This window comes from Rhopalosiphum maidis, chromosome 1 (genome assembly GCF_003676215.2).
Source record: "Rhopalosiphum maidis isolate BTI-1 chromosome 1, ASM367621v3, whole genome shotgun sequence".
Taxonomy (NCBI): domain Eukaryota; kingdom Metazoa; phylum Arthropoda; class Insecta; order Hemiptera; family Aphididae; genus Rhopalosiphum; species Rhopalosiphum maidis.
The window spans coordinates 51,762,977-51,775,407 of record NC_040877.1 but is presented as its reverse complement, the minus strand read 5'-3'; the positions used below and the strand labels follow the sequence as shown (position 1 = coordinate 51,775,407).

At 27.2% G+C, this 12,431-nt stretch overlaps 1 protein-coding gene across 3 annotated transcripts; it reads left to right on the top strand.

Moving 5' to 3' along the window:
* The first annotated feature begins 2,275 nt into the window (after window positions 1–2,275).
* LOC113560162 (GPI inositol-deacylase) lies at window positions 2,276–10,802 on the top strand. Of its 3 annotated transcripts, none has more exons than XM_026965923.2 (16): window positions 2,276–2,641; window positions 2,736–2,877; window positions 2,955–3,175; window positions 4,490–4,771; window positions 4,849–5,016; window positions 5,137–5,396; window positions 5,467–5,611; window positions 5,671–5,948; window positions 6,027–6,140; window positions 6,196–6,417; window positions 6,487–6,672; window positions 6,742–6,904; window positions 7,141–7,343; window positions 7,404–7,505; window positions 7,569–7,743; window positions 10,582–10,802. In XM_026965923.2, the coding sequence occupies exons 1-16, from the start codon at window positions 2,468–2,470 to the stop codon at window positions 10,627–10,629; spliced, it is 2,883 nt and encodes a 960-aa protein (XP_026821724.1). In that variant the 5' UTR covers window positions 2,276–2,467; the 3' UTR covers window positions 10,630–10,802. The 3 variants fall into 3 exon arrangements, with proteins under 3 accessions (XP_026821724.1, XP_026821733.1, XP_026821729.1); XM_026965932.2 differs by having other exon boundaries at window positions 7,569–7,798; window positions 10,582–10,801; XM_026965928.1 differs by lacking the exon at window positions 10,582–10,802 and having other exon boundaries at window positions 7,569–9,117.
* The last annotated feature ends 1,629 nt before the right edge of the window (window positions 10,803–12,431 follow it).

Genomic DNA, 12,431 nt, shown 5'->3' with positions numbered 1-12,431 from the left:
TCCTCTATATTTCCATAAAAAGACGTTAAAATCCATAATATCCTACAAAAAGCCATAAATTTTCTCTATATTTTATTTAAAAGCCGACGGACTATTAATAATCCTACATATTTCCATAAAAATCTATAGAATCCTTTAAAAATTCTTAAAATTCCTCTATATTTCCAATAAAAAGTGGATTACCGTTATTAATTTCTCCATATATCCATCAAAAGCCGTAAAACTGTTATAAGTCCCTACATATTTCCATAAAAAGCCGTAATACCATTAAACCTATTCTATATATCCATAAAAAAACGTTAAAATTCATAAAATCAACTGAAAACATTTAACATTCCTCCATATATCCATCAAAAGGCGTCAAACTGTTATAAATTCCTTCATAATTTCATGAAAAACCGTAATACAGTTAGAACTCTTCCATATTCCCATAAAAAAAAAGGTTAAAATCTATAAAATCCTTAAAAAAAAACCTTAAAATTTCCCCGTATTTCCTTTAAGAACCATAAAACCGTTTAAAATCCTCTATATTTCCATAAAAATACATTAAACTGTTTAAAATGCCTTCATAATTCCATGAAAAACCGTAATACCGTTAGAATTCTTCCATATTCCCTTCAAAATTGTTAGAATCCATAATATCCTATAAAACCCCTTAAAATTCCATCATATTTTCTTTAAAATTTTCTATAAAATCCTTCAAAAATCCTTCAAACTCCTCCATAAAAATAACCCGTAAAAGTAAAAGTCATTAACAATTGTTAAAATTCCTTATATAGCATATAAATGTCGTAAAAATCCTTAATAACTCCATTAAAAACCCTCAAATCTTATTGCGGGCCGTTTTTGCAATATTCAATTAAACGTAAACGGACACTTAACCGTCGGAAAATGACTGATTTTATTATATTAGAACTGATCAAATATTTTTAGTTATAAATCATAATATTTTTTTTAAACAACTTATCTGAGCATATTAACTAGAACCTATCGATTAATATTAAAATCATTAAAAAATAGTATTAGTATTTATTATTCTTAAACAGGACGGAATTGAAACGGCAATGATATAGTCACATATGTATAACGAGTCAAATGTAAATCACTGCTTGTAATTAGAAATTAATTTTATTGATGTTGTTAGTCCTTCTTTATTATACGTAGATCATAATCTAATTATTAAAATTGATTTATCTATAAGTTTAAATTACATTTAATTTGCACATTAGTTGAAGTTTTATAAAAACCGAAAATTTGGCTGGATCATGGACTATCCACCGACGAAGAATTTCTCATTTAGCTGATGGAAAATGTATCGGCTGTGTTTCAACTCGGAGGACGTTTGGCTGCAGCAAAAAAAAAGTCAATTATTATAGTCGATCGACGTTCGCTCATTCTCGCTTACGATGTTGATTAGGCCTACTGGGGACACCAGACACCACAATAAAAAAACGCGCCTCGTGTAATACCTCATAAACAGCACGTACGATGTTATTGTATGTCGTTTAAGACTAAAGAAGGCGAGGAAAATTATACACAACACTGCTATCTTAGTATCTCGCGTATATACAATTTATATCTCTAGCTCTGATAAAATTAATGATTTTTATTGTTTTTTCATGAAATTGATAAATTTTCCTGGTGTTGTCGTATTACACAATGTGGATTTAATAACATTCTTTAAATGCATATCGTACCTACATAACTGTTAAACCACGATGATTCAATAGACAAAATAATTGATAAAAAAAAGCAATTATTACAAAATTGATTAAGAAATTAAATAGTTTGTATACTGTACATTTTAACCGATTTTAACTAGTTTGTATTAAAAAATAAAAGTGGACTGAGGAACAATTTTGAAACTAGTATCAACGCATTATGAATATATATTAATCTGTAGATAGGTAAAAAAAATCACTTATAAATCAAAAAAGTACTTATAACTAAAAAAGCCAAAAAAAAAATACATCCATCGTGTCATATATACACATTTTTATATAAAAATTATTTTTCTATTATTATTATTATTAAAAAAAGGCTTTTGTCTTAAAAATTCAAATCCAAACCCAATATTATAATGATAACATAACCGCCGAGGACCTGAGGACACTGAGATAGATTAGTAGTTGTTATCTATCTCAGTGCCTGAGGTATAATCTGTGATTTAGCCATTCAGCTGCTATCATTCGTCTTATCATTCTCTGTTTATGTGTTAACAGTTAAATAAAACATAATACCTATTTTATTATTATTAATATTATTTAAAAACGCATAGACGCAATGCCCGTCAGATACCTATTATATAAATTAATGAAATTATTCAATTTAAACAAATTAAGGCCAACAACACTCGTTTAAAATGTTATTTATTACTAACTGTTACAGTTTATATTATAGTTTCTATGTGTTCGAAACACATTAGCTAGCCATCGAACTGATTACGCACATCAAAAACGACTTCGGAATGGTGGACGTTTGGAAATACATCGTTAGGATGAAGATTCCCAGTCCAGTGAGCTACGTGAGCGCGATACTTTTGATAATCTTTACAGCGGGCGTCTACAAGCAATTAACGTTGACACAAAAGACGGCCAACAATTGTGAGATGACGTTCATGTTCGAATATCCTCATTTTGTTGTGAGTGACATCAGTTCATTATTTAGTATTTACACTCTCCATTACGATGGTAATGATGCCAATTAATGATCTAATTAATTTTCTTCGTTTTCAGGAAATCTCTGTGCCCATGAACAGGGGAAAGTATAATTTGTACGCTTACACTGAAGGCCAAACAATGGAGAAAATAAAATCTATGAAGTTTTACGGTACACCGGTCATTTTTATACCCGGACACAGTGGATCGTACAGACAAGGTAATAATAATACCATGACTATTTATAAATAGTTTTGAACAAATTTTATTGAACTACTAATGTTTTATCCATTACAGTTCGGTCCATTGCTTCAGTTAACATTAGAAAGATGTACCATATTCAATCAAATATAAAATTTGATTTTTTTACTGTTGACTTGAATGAAGAATATTCTGCCGTCTTTGGAGGTGTTCTATTACAGCAAACTGCATTTGTTTCCCAATGTATTGATACAATCATAAAAACATATGAATATGACTACAAACCTACATCAATTATACTTATTGGACATTCTATGGTAATTTATTGAACTTAGCTGTTTCATCAATGCATAATTAAATAATTAGTCTTCTTTCTCCCTCTCTCTCTCTTACAAACATGCAGTGCCAGTAGCGGGCTAGACGACCGAGATACCGAGAAATTTCCTGGTGGGCCACAGCTCGTATAAAATATATATTTATTAATATTATTATTCTGAAATCATAAATTAAAATATTACCTAATAAGTAATAAGTATGTAAATGTAATATTATTAAACACAAAAAACTAGATTTCTAATTATTTAATAACGCGGGACCGGCTTGTGTTCGGCCAGTCCGTACTTGTTTACAACTTATTGTAACAAGTATAAAAATAAAATCTCAAATAGTTATTCATTTTATTTTGTTTTATATCAATTAGTTAAAATATTTAAAAATTGATAAGCTAAATTGTGTTTACAAAAGTATATAATAATTATATAAATATATATATATATAAAGGGCCATTAGTATACTGAGTGCTGCTAAAATTGTGATTTTCCCGGGCTATTTTATTCTCCCAGGTCGCCACTGCAAATATGTATATTAAAACTGTTTGTCATATTTCCTAAATTTAAACAATATTGTTAATATAAATGATCTATTGGAAATATCAAGAGTAAACCCTTTTTTTGCTTATGAATTTTAAATTTTTAAAAAGTTTTATTTTAGTATTTATTTATAGTGTCAAGTGTGTACCTAACTTATATTACAATTATTAGATATTTCTATCAAATCATTTTAATAAATTATTCACTGTAATATTATTGGCATTTAATTTTTACAATATAAACAATATTAATACCGATTAAATAAATTACAATGATGATGATAGAATGAATAGAAGTGGATCTTTTTAAAATAATCTTATTGTTATGTTTATTAATCATTCATTGCACTATTATCAATAAACACTATGTTATTATTATTTACTTTTATTTGAAAATTGTTATGCTGTTAAAAAATTATCTCAAGTACAATGGGCAGTGGCCTGATGCCTTAGCAATAACAAACAAGTATCATAATTTTGAAGCATATTATTATAATGCATACAGTTTATTACAAAATTAAAATATTAAAAGCATCATTATTAATATATTTTACTATAAATTTTACTGTACATGTAATCATAATACGTGAATAAATATAGCAAACAGTTTTATCACATTTATAAATATATAGTTGATTGATTTGGCATTTACTATTTAGCCTTCCTAAAAAAATAAACTGTAATTAGTAACTAAATTAGTTTATCAAATGCAAATGTTGATGTTCTTGTATCTTATGTTATTAAAATTGTTTTTTATTTCCAGGGTGGTATTATAGCCAAAGGATTGTTTATTGATCCTTCATTTGATACCAATCTCGTTGAACTGATCATTACTTTGGCCACTCCCCATAGACCTTTGTTTTTAGCTGATCACTATATGGATAGCTATTATGACCAAGTGGAAAAAATTTGGGGTAACGGATTAGACAAACCAAGGTCTTCATTTTTGTCAAATATTTCGCTTTTATCCATTGGTGGTGGTCATCGAGATTTAATGGTTTGGCCTTGCTTGACTTATACCCCACATGCAGACATAAATGCATTAGTAAGTACCATATTTTATATAAATAATTTAATTGGCTTGAGAAGATTATTAAATTCAAACATCCAATTGATCTTTAGAGTTTAGCCATACCTGGTGTCTGGACTTCTACTGACCATCAGTGTATATTGTGGTGTAAATCGTTGGTCAAATCCATTGTAAGAGTGCTATTTGACTCTGCAGAATCTGACTCGGACGATACAATTTACGAATGGAGAAAAAAAGTTTCTTCTTATCATTTTGACAAAGTATGTTAAAGTAAAATAACTTAATTATATAGACTGTATAATAGATTTATTTGATTTGCAATACTCGCTGATCATCTGTGGCATGAGTGATTTCTACTAATTGTTTTTATTAAATAACAGAGAAGTAATGGAAAGTGGTTTCATTCTAATCTACATCCTACAACTGTAAAATTGAATGAGCCTAACGTGATTGAATGGAATGAAACATATAAGCTTCAAAGATCAATTTCATTGGAAAAAGGAACAGCAATGCCAATCGTTATACATCTGCCATTATTTGAAAAATCTTTTAACTATGAAATGACTGCTGAAGCTGTGAATATTGAATACCACGATTGGGTATTTTCGTGTAAAACTGATTATCATTCAAAAAAACACTGGTATGGTATAAAATTCAATTAATTTGTTTTACAATCTTTATTCAAAATTCCTAATATTGTATTATTTTAGTTTATTTGGTACAAATTGGTCTTCTAATAGTACTATATCGGTTTCGAAACATATGAAAAGAAGACATATTACATTAAATTTGCCTGATGTTTACAAATTAGGTCATTCAAATTTGGTTTTCAAAATAAAAAATACAAAAAAACCAGTAAGTTTTCTAAACTGTAATAAAAAGTCAGATAATAAATTAATAATGCTTCATTCTAGACAGCATTGAATATTGACTTGTATGAAGCTAGTGATAGAACTAATCAAATGTTGTGGAGATTTTGGTACGGAGTTTTCAATAGATATATTTTGTGGAATGTCAATGTTTTTGAAACAATACAATACAAAACTATCCTGCATGGTTGGCCAGCTAGTATATGTATGCATTGTGTGTATAATGTGCACATGATACCCATCAAATGCTCAAAAAAACATCATCATGCTGTTTCTAAATTTATAGTACCTTGGACACAAGGCATTTTGCACGGTATCACTAGGTAAGCTATTTTAAGCCATAGGTAATCTTATTAAACTGTACATTGTGGCTGCTTTGATGGTTTTACTTCTAATTTCAGCGACAGTTATGTGGAACCATTAAGAATATCTTTAGAAAACATTCCTCTGTCAAATGCAACAAAAGATCCATATTTGCAGTTCATATTAGATCCAAAATGCAACTATCATATTGAGTAAGTAATAAAAACCAATTGTATGCTATTGTAATAAAAATGTGATTATTTTTAGATTAGAACTATCTATTATGGACACAATTGGAACAATAGGATTGAAATATGGATTGACTTTTCCATCATACATTGGTATCATAATACTGTTAGTATTGTCAAATCAATTTTCACAATTAGCCAATTCAACTAAAGATGATTGCTCAATATATCATAACTCCTTGCCATCAATTATAAGAGTTTTTAAGACTTTGGCCATTACAATTTGTTTTTTGACTGTTATGTAAGATCATTAAGTTGATACATTTTAATAATTAAGTATACTTGGGTAATAGTGATATTTATTTTCTAGGCAAAACCAGTGGCCTAACATCAATAAACCAATTGGTGGCATAGACTGGCTTGGACATCCATTAAAGACAATGATATTTTCATCATTGCTATATTGCATAACTAATTCATTCATGTATTTTGCTACTGTAGCATTGTGGATGATGATGTTGTTTTGGGGGAAGGCTATAAATGAACTATTAGTTGGGTAAATACTAGACATAAATTAAAGATTTTTTTTAATAACTTAGTATTTCATGTGCTAATTTTTTTACAGGTTTATAATGAAAACTTTGAAAAAAAATGCTACATTATCTGACTGGATACTATATGGATTTGGAAAATTACCAATAGCTGTTTCTATGATAGCCATTTTAATTTCTTACAATACATGTGGTACTGTAGGACTTGTTATTTCAGCATTTTTCTATTATTTCTTGGTAAGTTAATTATTAATTAAGTTTATATTTTGAAACTGTCATTTATTTTAATTATTATAATATTAAATTGTTATGTTTGGTAACATCAATATAATTTTTTCATCATCAATGTTTAGTCTAATATATTTTCCTTATTAATTTTAATCAATGCTATACAAAGTATATTTTTTCATTCTAAAATTGTTTAATATAATATAAGAAATAACTAAAGGATATTTATATGCTTAATGTTACAGTTGTGTACAATGGTTCAAGACTGCATTGACCAGTTGATTTATTACCCAATTATATTTTTTAAAGAGTATTTTATGAAAGGCGAAAAACCAGGTTTGAATTTATCACTGACATCTATCCACATACATTTTTCACTTTTTTTGTTGTGGTTACTAATTTGTGGTTGTCATCTGCCGTGCAGCATTGAATGGGCACGAAATTACCAGTAATATTTTGTATTTTGTTTGCATAAAAATTTGAAATTAATTTTTTTAAATTATTGCAGTCACAGCAAATACTTAGATCCAGATCCATCATTGATTACCTCGTTAATATTAAATACATGTGCGGGTATTTTATGGCAAATGGAAATCCCCAAACGTAATTTGTAAGTAATCATTAAAAAAAAAATATTGTATTGTGTAAAATATCTTCTATGTTTGTGTTTTAGGAAATTCTACGCACAATTAAGTAACCTTTGTATAGCGGCTTCAATAATTTTGTTTTTGTTCTGTCAAACTGCATTATTTCGAATAGCTCCAATTTTGACAATGGTTTTTGTAATCATCACTTTGCACCAGTGTTTTAGTTCTTGGATAGGAGTACAAGACCTGATTGATAACCAAGTAAGTGGTGCTAATGATAAGACACCACAAAAAAAAGTGGAGTAATTGAAAAATTGTAAGTATGTAATAATATGATATAATATATGTACAGTTGACAGGGGTGGACTAGTTAGGGTTTGCTGGTATATTATAGCACACTAAACTGGTTCAGTGTTGACCAGTTGGCCAACGGTTATTTGACAATATTAAACAATGATTTATTACTATTAGTTTATCATTGTATGATACTGGTCCACATACCTCTCATTACACCCTATAGTTGATTCTTTTATTTAATTGTGAACAACATTTTTGTCAATTTTTTTGTTTTATTTGATGTGGTACCTTGCTCAAACAAATAACAACTAAGTGGTCAGTTTGAGTTACATTGCAATCTCATTAATTTAGAGTGTCATTTATAGTGTACTATTTATTTATTGTGCATCCATATTTTGTTTTTGCATTAAAGTTGATTAATAATTTTATTTAAGATGAAGAAGTGTTATGAATGCTAAAATGTAATCCATCATTTTTATCTAGCTTGTGTGCCTATAAAAAAAATTTTGATCCTTTTTTAAGGGCATTGTTGATTATTTTTTTAATGTATTTCTGATAGTTTTTAGAGCTTTTATACATGGGCCCTACTTATCATATGTCTTATCATAGTTAAATATGCCATTTTTCATTTAAAAATGTATACATTTAAATATATTTTGTTTCTTTAACACCAACACTGTAGAATACAATATCTATAATAGAACCAAGATATTGACTACACTATATATTGAAATTATCGATATAATTTAGACACTTCATTTTGTAAAGCACATAAACAAACATCAATTAGATTCTTAGTTAAGCCGTATGTAGATATAATATAATGCAAAGTATCATTATTTAAAAATACCAAAATTTGTTTTGTTTAAGAGGATACAACATTAAAGTCAGGTCTGTCTTCTAAAGATCTGTTTAATGTATTGAGAGTACAAGGAAAACAGCTCTTTTTAAATTAAATTATGTGTTCATGCAGATTAAGTTAAGGTATCATACCTCAATAAAAAAAATAGAACAATTTTAACAATCATTTTTTAAAGAATTTATTTTAAATGTTGATTATTAATAATTTTATGAAAATACTTGGATGTAATAAAAAAAAAATTAAAATTAATAAAGGTTTTAAATAAAAAATAAAATTGTTCTCAATTATTTTTAATATAGGTATGCAACTCCCCAATTATAACGTCTATAACTGTTTAATTATGATTTAGAAAGTTTTGAAAAATACAATTATTGACTGAAATAAAGTTCACAGTTAAAAGAATCTCTGTGTATAACAATTTATATGCCAAAAAAATACCATTTTGGCTATAAATAATTTAATATATGAGAATATATTATATATATAGACCATTTTTATTTATTTTTACATCTTATTTACCTCATACCAGTGTCATTTCATGTTTTTTAAAGACTGATTCGCGTTTTTGATTAATTATTTTTGGTTCTGTTTCTTATTTAATTTTTTTAATTTTTTTTTTTATTTATTTGTTTAATAATATTTACTATTTAATTTTGTTTAAATGTAATTATTTGTTGTGGACATTGTATTCTATATGTTAAATCTTATAAGTCTAAGTCATAAACAATCTTCTAGTCAGTTGTATAAATTCAATAATTATGAATGTAAACAAAAATATTATATTGTTTTCAATATTTCGTTAAGTACTCATTAGTAATAGATTATAATAATTAAACGTAACATAAGAAAAATATAAACTTTTAAAGATTAAATGAAATGCATATGTACATGTGATTTTGTTGTAAGGTATTGTAACAATTAATATATGTTATAATAATACTAATTAAATCATTGTATATTATATTATTTTTGTGTCTGATAAATACAGCAATTAAAATTAACACTAATTGTCAAATTTTCAATGGTTATGCTTACCCTTTTTGTTCTATAAAAATTGCTTGGTTGAAATTACTGTGTGTGCCAAAAGTTTGCCATGGACTGTGGCATAAGATATCCATACTTTTTATTAAATGAGTATAATAATTGTGATAATGTTCTTTAAAATATTTATATAATTTAAATCGTGAAAGCATGATAGTATCAGAGTAACTACTCTCATTAACTTTGTTTTGTTTGTTTTTAACAAAAAGTGTGTACTTAGGTGTATGTTTGTAAATAGTAAACAAAATAGTTGAAATAAAGTATAAACAATGAAAAAAGTTCACTGTGAGGTTCGATTATATTTGCCCTTCTCCCCTCCATCTATGTATTCAGTAAAAATCTTTTAATCTTCTAAAATAAAATTTTAAAAAATGCATTTAATATTTATTTATAAGATAAAAATATTTTTCTCTCAAATTATTGCATACTTTTTTCCGCCTATCTTGCCATCTACTAAAAAGTTATTAACTCTATTATCTTACAATATTGTTAATATATTTATTAAACTATGACCATTATTCTTATTCATTAAAAACTCAATATATTGTTTATTTGCTATTATTGATAGTAACTATAAAATGGTTATTTTAAAATTGTGAAAATATTTAAAATAAAATTTTAAGCGTTTTTTTTTTTTTACATTTTACTTTGTAATTCATGATAAAATGATAGCATTTAATCATATAGATATTTACATTACTTTTTTAAGATATTCTCACTATATATGTACAGCTTAAATTAATAATTAGGGTTACGGGTTACTGACTTTGTATTTGATTGATATACTGCAGGTAAATAGGTACTATTATATCCATTGATATAATGTTTGTGATTTATGAATTTATGATGGCAGGAAAATAGTTTATATAATAGTAATATAAGATTTACATATTTTATAGGTTTGCGATTCACACTCGACGCGGCTTAATAAGTTCAAATCGTTTTGATTGTTGATCAACATTGAACTTGTGAATAAAAACCCCCATTTCAGAGTTGTCAAAAGCGTTTCACGCGGTCACAGATAGTTGCAGGCGTGGTCATATTTTAGATTAGTATACCTATATAGGTATTACTGGCTGTGAATTATTGTCGCTCCGTCGAATTGTTTCGAAACAACTACTTTGGTACTCTGCGTATACATGCCAGTTAATAATATACAAGTAGGTAGATATATGTATTGTATTGTATATTTATAACTAAATAGATATATTATTATCTACCTACTCGAGAATATACTCACGATATTATAGCCTATAGGTATTTAACATAATACCTATAGGTAAACAGCTTAAACATTTAATGATTTTCGCGTTTATCTTCGCGCGGAACAGTAATAAGGACACGCTGCACATATGCCGCATATATAAACGTGACCACGTGGACCATCAATCGACGTATATTATTGTTATGTAGGCTGCAGGTAGAAATTTTACTACGTATTATTTGCCAAACACTTAAAGTCGAGTGGAGTGCCAACTACATTATACCTCGGAGTCCTAGTGCTATCGACGACTTATAAAAATAGGTAACTACGTATGTCTGCGGTAAGTAAAATAGGTAGGTACACCTATATACTATTATTATATTACTCTCGCATAAAATGTTATTACATCACAAAATAAGACTCTTGATGGTAATAAATAATATTAGTACGATGTACAGGACGACTCAGCGAGCACAACCATCCGTTTTTCTTCTTTGATTAAGCAATAGTTATTGAATATCTGATTTTTTTATTATTTTTTTTTTTTTTTATATATATATATATATAGGTAATTAAAGACCATATTTGTTGTCTGCTATACAATTTACAGTAAGAAAAGGAGGGTTCTCATGTCTCATTTTTAAAAATAGAAATTGTGTGTCGTTTGTAATTATAGGTGGTACAAAAAGTCTCAAAATAATTTGAATAAATGCATTATATTGAACGAATTATTAGAGATGAGCACACTTGGTAAATCACACTGTATATAAACGCTTAAAATACTATATAGCATAATATAATATTAGTGTTTCCGGTGAATTGAGCTGCGGCATAATGTAAAATAAAAATTATCATCAGTAGGTACTTATAGCCGTACAACTGTACTAAAGCTGTACTATGGTCTACGCTAAAATATTTTAACTATAGCTTTTGTTAATTCCAAATTATGGTTTATCTGCTAAACGATGACGTCGGTCAGCAATTATTTACACAGCGTTATATTCAGCACTAGTATGTTACCTATTATAACCGTATGCAAAACGTGTCATTATCATCGGTGTACAAACGTCATAATAATTCAGCTGTCGATTTTATGAAATTTTATATTATTATATTGTTCTATGTAGTATTAACTGTACCTATAAAGATAAAAATTTGGATGAGGTTTAATAAATAATCAACCTCATAAAATGCCTGTATTATAAACGTATTACCTACGTGCAATTAACTGTTTTCTTCATACGTTCAAATTCAAACACTTATTTATTTATTTATTTATTGTAGTAATTTAAAACAGTTTTTTTCCATAGATTATTGTCGATTATCGTATTTAGCATAAACAAAATATTTTTGTTAACGTTGAATATTAATTTCCATGTTCGATAATAAATATTTTATTTTCAAAGATAAATGATCTTGTAGATTATTGTCATCTTTATATGGATAAAAGTTTTCACATGATTATTTAAAAATTCAATTAGAAAATATTTTACATTCTGATATATTTAAATCAAAAAACTTCATGTTAGTTATTAAATATAGATA